At 57.0% G+C, this 9,883-nt stretch overlaps 1 protein-coding gene across 1 annotated transcript in view; it reads left to right on the top strand.

The window, feature by feature from the left end:
- Positions 1-552: 552 nt before the first annotated feature.
- AGAP2 (ArfGAP with GTPase domain, ankyrin repeat and PH domain 2) overlaps positions 553-9,883 on the top strand; it is a gene marked incomplete at its 5' end in the record, with an annotated part of 10,531 nt that continues 1,200 nt past the window's right edge. Inside the window, 18 exon segments of the mRNA XM_021713805.1 lie at positions 553-675; positions 1,628-1,715; positions 1,874-1,959; positions 2,094-2,241; positions 3,210-3,344; positions 3,676-3,785; positions 4,784-4,942; positions 5,104-5,190; positions 5,271-5,375; positions 6,112-6,274; positions 6,441-6,464; positions 6,467-6,559; positions 7,672-7,800; positions 8,686-8,745; positions 8,976-9,124; positions 9,228-9,318; positions 9,444-9,666; positions 9,771-9,879. Of these exon segments, the coding sequence (XP_021569480.1) occupies positions 553-675; positions 1,628-1,715; positions 1,874-1,959; positions 2,094-2,241; positions 3,210-3,344; positions 3,676-3,785; positions 4,784-4,942; positions 5,104-5,190; positions 5,271-5,375; positions 6,112-6,274; positions 6,441-6,464; positions 6,467-6,559; positions 7,672-7,800; positions 8,686-8,745; positions 8,976-9,124; positions 9,228-9,318; positions 9,444-9,666; positions 9,771-9,879 (2,082 nt within the window).

Raw genomic sequence — 9,883 nt, 5'->3', positions numbered from 1 at the left:
TCTCCCCCGCCTGCGGCTTCCCTGGGCCCGGGGATGGAGCCCTTCCCGCGGTTCTCCAGGAGGGCGCCCGCGGGCGGGGAGAGGGAGGCTTAGGAGGATCCCAGCTCTCTCCCGGGGGCCGTGGGGAGGGCTCGGGGCCCCGGGCCGTTGACCTTGAGAACGGGAGGGAAAGCCCTCACCTCAGTTTCTGTCCTGTGACATGGAGACTGAGGAAGACCGGCTCTCTTCTGCGTTCTGGCACCTCCTCCCGGGATCTGCCCTGGGAAGCAGGAGGTCGGGGAGGAGCCCCTCTGATACTCCCCTTCCAGGGGAAACCACCTGCCGCTGTCAGGGCCCCGGTCTCCCTGTCTGGGGCAGACAGAGGCCCACGTTTGGGGAGGTGCTTGCAGGGAGATGCCGACTGAAGTATTTTTGTCTCGCTGGCTCGTTGCTAAGCAACCGCTGAGCGGCGGCAACAGCTGTGGGGAGAGGGCTGGGATGGGAGAACTGGGGACCACTCTCGGACCCGTGTGTGCCACACGCCTCCGCAGCCACGCAGGGGCTGGGGGCTAGGGGAAGCCACAGGGGCAGGAGGGGAGCGGGAGCCTCCCCTCTTACTGCCCTTCTCCCGTTACAGAGGCTGTGGTCAATAGCCAGGAATGGACTCTGAGCCGCTCGATTCCTGAACTGCGCCTGGTAGGTAACCCGGGCCCCTTGCCTGCAGGGAAGGCGGACCTCCCGGCCGCTCACTCTCAACGCTCTCGCTTCTCTCAACGCTCTCCCTTCGTGTCTCTCTCTCTCCTCTCTCTCTCTCTCTCTCTCTCTCTCTCTCTCTCTCCCTCAGAATGGGAAGCCATCTTCCAGTTCTCCTGACAGTCTGCCTTCATAGCACCATCCTGAGGCTGCATCCTCACAACTTTTTTCCTCTCTAGTCTTGATGCTCTCTTCCCCTTTTCTTGAGTGTCTGTACTCCTCTTGCGGGCTTCTCATTTCTGACATCTGCCCTTTGGCCTTCACGTTCTACTGCCTAGAACTGGGCAAAACTTTCCGAGAGCCTAGTGCTGTGACATGTACACACAGGTCTAGTATATTTCCTTTTGATTTTTGGAGTCAGAGTCTCACTCTGTCACCCTGGCTGGAGTGCAGTGGCACGCTCACAGCTACTGCAGCCTCAACCTGCTGGGCTTAGGCGATCCTTCTGCCTCAGCCTTCCAAGAGCTGGAACCACAGGCACGTACCACTGCACCCAGCTAATTTTTTGATTTATTGTAGAGACGAGGTCTTGCCAAGTTGTGGCCTCAGACCCCTGGGCTCAGGCAGTCTTCTCACCTCGACCTCTCAAAGTGCTGGGATCACAGGCGTGAGCCACCACGCACGGCTAGTATGTTTCTTAAACAATGCAACATACATACAAAACTGGCACTAAATTTCTGGCACTCTTCAGCTTGTGGTCCACTTCAAGCCTGGGATCAGTTCTTACCACATGTGTGTCCTGATCCTCCCAACTGCTCTCTCCTATCGTCCAGGCCCTGTTGGGCCCTGCTTGGATGATTTAACATGCCAGTACCTTTGGGCTGTCTGGACTGTGCAGACCCAAGCATCCTGCCTTCTCTAATTTCTGCCATATCTGCTCCATGACTGCCCTCAGGGTGTGCTGGGCGACGCCAGGAGTGGGAAGTCATCGCTCATTCACCGATTCCTGACAGGCTCATACCAGGTGCTGGAGAAGACGGAGAGTGAGTTTTCAGGAGTCCTAGTCAGCTGCAGACGGGGGTCAGGGATCCAGGAGTAAGACCAATGGACGATAAGGCCATGGTTGCTAAGGACGAGGAGTATGGGGAGGTTTGGTGACTTGTCATCTCTGACCTCTTACCCTTCCAACTCTTCTGGACAGGTGAGCAGTACAAGAAAGAGATGTTGGTGGATGGGCAGACTCATCTGGTGCTAATCCGAGAGGAGGCTGGGGCACCTGATGCCAAGGTGAGGGGCAAGGCGGCCTGCCTGGGGCTGGCCCTGGCCAAGGGAGGGGGCGCGGTTTCCCCGGTCTCTCCCTGGGTGGCGTGCCGAGGAGTGGACCTGTCTGATTCTGTGCTTGCTCCCTCACCCCACGCAAGTTCTCAGGCTGGGCAGATGCTGTGATCTTCGTCTTCAGCCTGGAGGATGAGAACAGTTTCCAGGCTGTGAGCCGTCTCCATGGGCAGCTGAGTTCCCTGCGGGGGGAGGGACGAGGAGGCCTGGCCTTGGCACTGGTGGGGACACAAGGTAAGGGGGTGGGGTGGGGAAGCACTGCTTTCAGGGCAGGCCCTGAGGAAGACACCGGGGTATTGCCCACCATGCGTGAGAGCTTGGTGAGATGTGGAAATGGCCACCTGGATTCCAGTCTCTTCTGGGGTGAGCCTGGTCTCCAAATAAGGGAATCAGGAAATCAAACACAAACTTCCCAAGGTCTGAGCAGAGAAAGGGGACCCCAGGGAGGAAAGGACAGCTTTGGTAGCCACCTTTTCTCTCCTGAGATGTCACTTACCTTCTGTTCCCACACTGCCACTTCCCAGGGCCACCACCATGGGACACACAGAAAATCTCATCCTGACGTGGATAGAAACCCTTTTCCATCTTCCCTTTGCTACAGCTGGGTCAGGCTGATGCCTTTTAAAGGAACTTATCTAAAAACCAAGAGAAAACACAAAGGAAATGAGGAGGGAACAGGAAGGCAGAGACCCTTCTAGTTCTCAAGGTAGTGACTCAGAGGCCCTCAGACTCTACCGGGGCCAGGACCCGCCTGTGTCAAGCTGGAGGGACTCTGCTTGCCTGTTCTATAGGTGTGTGCCTCACCTGTTGCTGATCTCTTGCTGCAAAGTGAGCGGTCCCCTTGTGACCCATGAACATCCAGCCTTTTCCTAGTTCACACGCTGGTGTCTTCCTGCCAAGTCAGGGCTCAGTGGATTTGCAGGGTAGGGTGGTTATCACTCGTGTGTGACCTTGTCAGGAAGCGCCACTCATTTGGAGTACTCTTTGAAGACACATACACAGAGTCACCCAGCCTACTCACAGGCTGCTGGGCACGTGAGCTGGCCCAGCACTCAGAAAGAAGGGCTTGTACACTCCCTGTCCACTTGGTCACACGCTGTCCCTAGTGGGCTCACGCTGAGCCTGGAGCACAAGGAAAAGGGAATCATGAAAAGCGGGGAAGGGACCCCTTGTCCAAACCTGCCCCTTTCCTGTCCCCTCAGACAGGATCAGTGCTTCCTCCCCTCGGGTGGTGGGCGATGCTCGTGCCAGGGCTCTGTGCACGGACATGAAACGCTGCAGCTACTATGAGACTTGTGCAACCTATGGGCTCAACGTGGATCGGGTCTTCCAAGAGGGTGAGTGTGGTGATCTCCAGCACATGTGGGGAGCCAGGAGCTAGGGGCCTGGGGTGTTTGTGGAGGTCAGGAATACAGGCCTCTCTCTCTGTGAGGGACAGGGCACTTGTCTCTGTAGGAGGGAGGAGAAATCAGGGAGGCCAGAGGTTGCTTCCTAGTTACAAGGTCCTTCTGGGCAGGTGGAGCTGGTGGGGCCGCACGTGGCATGAAGGCCCCGGTGACAAGGCAGTGGGGCGTGTGTTATCTACTGGGGATGTCTCCAAGCTGGGCATGGAAGGGTGGTTTTGGATATCCAACCTGCTCACACCTCCTTCCCCTCTACTCCTCTCAGTGGCCCAGAAGGTGGTGACTTTGCGCAAACAGCAACAGCTCCTGGCCGCCTGCAAGTCCCTGCCCAGCTCCCCAAGTCACTCAGCTGCTTCCACCCCCGTAGCCGGGCAGGTGAGTTGGGATCTCAGAGTCCACAGAGGGGCTGATAAGATGCAGGTGAAGGGCTAGGGATCCAAGGACAGATACAGAGCAAACCAGAAGGCTGGGAGAGCAGGGAAACAAGCAGATATTTGTAGAGGGTACCTGGGACTGGAAGTCAGGTTTGGGAAACCACTGGCAGTGTCCTTAAGCGACTCATCTAACCTACCAAGGTTATCAGTAAGACTATGTGGGGTAATATTTGTGCGGTCAATCTTGGGAAAGCACTGTGAGGATTTTTTTTTTTTTGAGTTGGAGTCTCACTCTGCCTCCCAGGCTGGAGTGCCATGGCACACTCATGGCCATCCCAGTGTCGAACTGCTGGGTTCTGGCAATCCTTCTGCCTCAGCCTTCTAAGTAATGGAAACTACAGGCGTATACTACCATGCCCGGTTCATTTTTTGATTTATTGTAGAGATGAGGTCTCGCCAAGTTTCCCGGACTTGTCTCGAACCTGTGGGCTCAGACAATCCACTTGTCTCGATCTTCCAAAATGCTGAGATTACAGGCTCAGTCACCAAGCCCGGCCAAGGATTTTTAATTATTATTACTATTATTTTTGAGTCAGAATCTCACTGTCGCCCATGCTGGAGTGCAATGACATGCCCATGGCCACCACAGTCTCCACCTGCTGGACTCAGGTGATCCTTCTGCCTCAGCCTTCCAAGTAGTTGGAACCACAGGCATGCGCCCCCACGCCCTACTAATTTTTTTTGGATTTATTGTAGAGACAAGGTCTTGCCAAGTTGCCCAGGCTGGTCTCGAACCCCTGGACTCAGGCAATCCTCTCGCCTCCGCCTCCCAAAGTGATGGTATGAGCCACCATGCCCGGTCGATTTTTGATTAATAATAATAGAAGTACATGATGAGAAGATCAAGGAATGTCTCAGAGTCCCCATAACTAGATGCAAGTGTAGCTTGGTGGGGTGGGGGTACCTCAGCTCTGCTCTGACTCTTTCATACGCACCCAGGCTAGTAACGGGGGCCACACCAGTGATTACTCTTCTTCCCTCCCGTCCTCACCCAACGTTGGTCACCGGGAGCTCCGAGCTGAGGCAGTGGCAGTAGCTGGATTGAGCACCCCAGGGTCTCTGCACCGGGCGGCCAAGCGCAGGACCAGCCTGTTTGCGGTACTAGACATGCTGAGCCCCACCCTCTTGTCCCCTGTCCCCTGCCCTTCTCCCCTAGTCCCCCGACTTCTCTGTTGGGCCTTTCTTTTTCTTTCTTCCCTGTCCTTCCATCAATGTAGCCCTCTACCTATCCTTCTCTCTGGTTCCAATAATCATTCCAGAATCGTCGGGGCAGTGACTCTGAGAAACGGAGTTTGGACAGCCGAGGAGAGATGACAGGGAGTGGGCGAGCCATCCCCATCAAACAGGTGAGGATCTGGGCTGGAGCGGGCTGAGGACAGCTGATCTCAGCTGGCTTTTCTCCCACACGTATCTTTCCACACTCCAGAGCTTCCTGTTAAAGCGAAGTGGCAATTCCTTGAACAAAGAATGGAAGAAGAAATACGTGACCCTGTCTAGTAATGGCTTCCTACTCTACCACCCCAGCATTAATGTGAGTGGCAATGCCTGGGCCTCTCTGGCCAGCTTTGGGCACCCTTCCAGCTCTACCTGTCTGTGCCTCTGACAAGCATCACATTTCTGGGAAGCACTACCTTTTTCTTTTTATTTTTTGAGTCGGAATCTCACTCTGTCGCCCAGGCTGGAGTGCAGTGGTACCCTCACGGCCACCGCAGCCTCGACCTACTGGGTTCAGGCGATCCTTCCACCTCAGCCTTCCAAGTAGCTGGAACTTGCGGTACGCACCATCATGCCCAGTTAATTTTTTTTTTTGAATTTATTGTAGAGATGAGGTCTTGCCAAGTTGCCCAGGCTGGTCTTGAACCCATGGGCTCAGGCAATCCCCACATCTCAGCCTCCCGAAGCACTGGGATTACAGACTTGAGCCATCACGCCCAACCAGTCCTGTTCTCTTAAGTTGAGCAAGCTTGTATTAAGAACCCACCATGTGTCCATGCCAGGAATGTACGGGTCATGGCATCTCCCCAGGAACTTGCAGTCTCGTGAGGGAGCACCCAGAAAAGCCCTCTCTCTGGCCTGCCATTCCGGGAACTTTCTGGAGGAAACACTGCTGGGCCAAGTTTGATGGGCCCATCCTCCAGATGCTCATCCCAACCCGACGAGCTTCCAGGGCCCCCTCCCAGTCCCTCTTCATGCCATACCATTGACTGCTTCCCGGCACCACCGAGCGCCCCAGCCTTCCCTCTGCTCTTGGCCCTGTTCCCCTCCAGGACTACATCCACAGCACCCACGGCAAAGAGATGGACTTGCTGCGCACAACGGTCAAAGTCCCCGGCAAGCGGCCCCCGAGGGCCATCTCTGCCTTTGGCCCCTCCGCCAGCATTAATGGGCTGGTCAAGGACATGAGCACCGTCCAGATGGGTGAAGGCCTTGGTGAGCGGGGCTCGTGGCAGGGAGGCAGGGGAGAGGCCAGGGCTGGGGAGGGGCAGGAGGGAAGTGGGGACTGGTGCTGGACATGCAGAGGTGGGTGATGATGAGGGGCTGAACAGGGCACGGGGCCAGGAGACAGGCTCGCGGAGGCTTCATCTCTTCCTGGCAGATGCCACTACTCCTGTGCCAAGCCCCAGCCCAGCCCCAGTTCCCTGCAACCACCACAAGACCAGACATCCAAGCACCTGCTGAAGCCAGACCGGAATTTGGCCCGAGCCCTCAGCACCGGTCAGTGGGGATCACGCTTCCTCCACTGACTTCCAGATCCAAACGGGATGTGGTGGGAAATAAGTTTGGGGTGGAGGCTTGGAGGATGGAATAATTTCGTGAGTGAACACATGGAGCCCCCCATGGGAATACCCACCCACTGGGCCCTAGGTCCAGCCTAAGTCATACCTTGTCATAATGGCTAACACAAGGGGGTTTTAGAGCCAACTGCCAGGCTCCAATCCTGGGCTTGCCACATGGGCAAGTTCCTTAGCCTCCTCGTGCCTCAGTTTCCTCATCTGTAGAAGGGAGATAATAGCCTCTACCTCCAAGGATTGCTTTGAGGTTTAAATAGAGAACATTATCCAGTACACAGACAGCCATCATGTTCAGCATGTTTGAAATACATATATATTGGCCAGGTGCAGTGGCTCATGCCTGTAATCCCAGCACTTTGGGAGACAGAGGCAAGAGGATTGCCTGAGTCCAGGGGGGGTTCAAGACCAGCTTGGGCAACTTAGTGAGACCTCGTCTCTACAATAAATCAAAAAATTAGCCCGGTGTGGTGGTGCGTGCCTGTGGTTCCAGCTACTTGGAAGGCTGAGGCGGAAGGATCACCTGAGTTCAGCAGAGCAAGGCTGTGGTGGCCATAAGCATGCCACTGCACTCCAGCCTGGGCGACAATGAGACTCCAACTCAAAAAAAAAATAGAAATACATATATATTTATAGATATATACATAGATACTTGTGCATATATTAAATATGTATGTATATCTGTGTATGCATTGAATAGCAAGTAAGACTGTAAAATATAATCTTCACAATAACCTTGCCAGGTCAAGATTATTATCCCCATTTTAGGGATGAAGAAACTGAGGCTCAGAAGATTAAGTGACTTGCTCGAGGTCTCAAGGCCAGTAAGTGGCAGAGCCAGGATCTGAGTGCAGGTCTGACTCTAAACCGCTCACCTCCCCCCTGCCCTAGGAATGACCCAGGGAGAACTCCTGGAGAGGGACAGTTGAGGAGGGACACCCTAAAATGCCAGGCTAGTTCAGGGGAGGAGGCAGGCTATGGAGACATCAGGACATCTGTGGAGGGGACAGCTGAGGCAGCTGTGTCCTCCTCCCTAAGACTGTACCCCATCTGGAGACCTGAGCCCCCTGAGTCGGGAACCCCCTCCTTCTCCCATGGTGAAGAAGCAGAGGAGGAAAAAACTGACGACACCGTCCAAGACCGAAGGCTCGGCCGGGCAGGCGGAAGGTGAGGCCCTGGTGACGGCTCCACTCCCACCCTGGCCCCCATCCCAACATCAGGTCCTGGCCCAGCTCTGCAGCAGGAGGAGAAGTGTCTGAGCTGTGCTTGGCTACCATTACCAGTGCACAGGACCTAGTGACAAAGTGGATGGACATACTCAGGCCCTCTCCTTTTTTCCCTGTTCCCCAGCCGATGACTTTTCCCCCAGTCGTTTCCAGCCCCTGTTCTCAGTGGCACCCATATGTCTCGCCCCTGCTCCCTCTCATGACCCTCCAGTTCCTGTTGCTTCCCTCAGTTCCACTTACCACCCCACCCCAGCCGCTGCACTCAGAAGCCTCCCTGCCCCCAGGGACTCAGCCACTGCTCTCAGCGTCCCTCACCGACTCCCCAGCTCCTGGACTCTGTGACCACCTAGCCCCAGCTCCCAAGAGCTTTCAGTGATCACCAGGCTTCCCCCGTAGCCCTTGACTACAGCTCCCCATTCCCGTCTCCCAGTGACCCCTGCCCCTGCCCCCTCATCCCAGCCCGGTCACCCATCTGCTGGCCCCTCCCCCCATGCCCACTCACTCAGATCCCGACCCTCCCTCTTCTTCCCAGAGACCCAGCTCCTCAGTGGCCATGATAACCCATCCCCACCGCCCCTGCTTTCTGCCGGGTGCTCAGACCCAGGCTCCAGATCTGCCTACTCTCATGGCTCTTGGCTTCTGCTCCGCTCTGCTCCGGGGCCACTGACTTTAGTTCTGCTTTCTCTCCCCATCTGTCTGTCCTGCTTCGTCTCTGGCACTCTGTCACTGTCTCTATCTCTCCTCCTGTTTCTCCTTCTTTCTTCTTTCTTGGTCTTTCTCTGTCCTGCTCTCCATTCTATCTATCTCCTTCGCTTCGGGAAACCAGCCAAGCGCAAAATGTGGAAACTAAAATCCTTTGGTAGTTTAAGAAATATTTATAAAGCAGGTAACAAGCGGGGAGCCGGGAGGGGCGCTCAGCTGGGGTGCAGAGGGGTGGGGGTGCCCTGCTTTTCCCTGCATGTGCTCGGGCTTCCTGCTGTCCCCCGTCCTCTGCTTCCCCCACCCCCACTGCCCACTCCCAGGGGCTCGGGAGGGACACCAGGGAGGGCGGGTTGGGGGAAGGCAGCCCCTGCTTGAACTCCGTCCCTCCTGACCCCATCCCATCCCCCCACCCAGAGGAAAACTTTGAGTTCCTGATCGTGTCCAGCACCGGCCAGACGTGGCACTTTGAGGCTGCCAGTTTTGAGGAGCGGGACGCCTGGGTCCAGGCCATCGAAAGTCAGATCCTAGCCAGTCTGCAATGCTGTGAGAGCAGCAAGGTCAAGGTAAGGGCTTGGCAGTGGGCGGATGGGAGGAGGAGAACAGGGGCGTCTGGGGAAGGGGAGGGCTCCGAGGGAGGTCGGAGCCACGCTCACTCTCTCTCTGCAGCTGCGCACAGACAGCCAAAGCGAAGCCGTGGCCATCCAGGCGATCCGGAACGCCAAGGGGAACTCCATCTGCGTGGACTGCGGGGCTCCCAGTGAGTGCAAGGGGCAGCAGAGGGACCTGGGCGGTGGCATCTCCGGCGAGGTTAGGGTTCGCGGATGCATGCTGGTGTGTCCCGTGCGGCCTGGCCGGGAGCCAACCTGTGCGCCGTGTCCCCAGACCCCACGTGGGCCAGCTTGAACCTGGGCGCACTCATCTGCATCGAGTGTTCCGGCATCCACCGCAACCTGGGCACGCACCTGTCCCGCGTGCGCTCGCTGGACCTGGACGACTGGCCGCGGGAGCTGACCCTGGTGCTGACGGCCATCGGCAACGATATGGCCAACCGCGTGTGGGAGAGCGACACGCGGGGCCGCGCTAAGCCCACGCGGGACTCTTCGCGGTGAGCGCGGGGGAGGGTGGCCGGGGGCGTGCGGGTCCCGAGAGGGTCTCCCGGCTAGGGGACAGAGATCCCCAGAGCCCCCCTGTTGACTCCTGGCCTTGCAGGGAGGAGCGCGAGTCGTGGATTCGCGCCAAGTACGAGCAGCTGCTGTTCCTGGCGCCGCTGGGCACCGCGGAGGAGCCGCTGGGCCGCCAGCTGTGGGCCGCGGTGCAGGCCC

The sequence above is a fragment of the Carlito syrichta genome, unplaced genomic scaffold (genome assembly GCF_000164805.1).
Source record: "Carlito syrichta isolate Samal-C Ts95f unplaced genomic scaffold, Tarsius_syrichta-2.0.1 Scaffold304744, whole genome shotgun sequence".
Lineage (NCBI taxonomy): Eukaryota > Metazoa > Chordata > Mammalia > Primates > Tarsiidae > Carlito > Carlito syrichta.
Note: the sequence above shows the minus strand (reverse complement) of the source record. Positions and strands in the feature narration are given on the sequence as shown.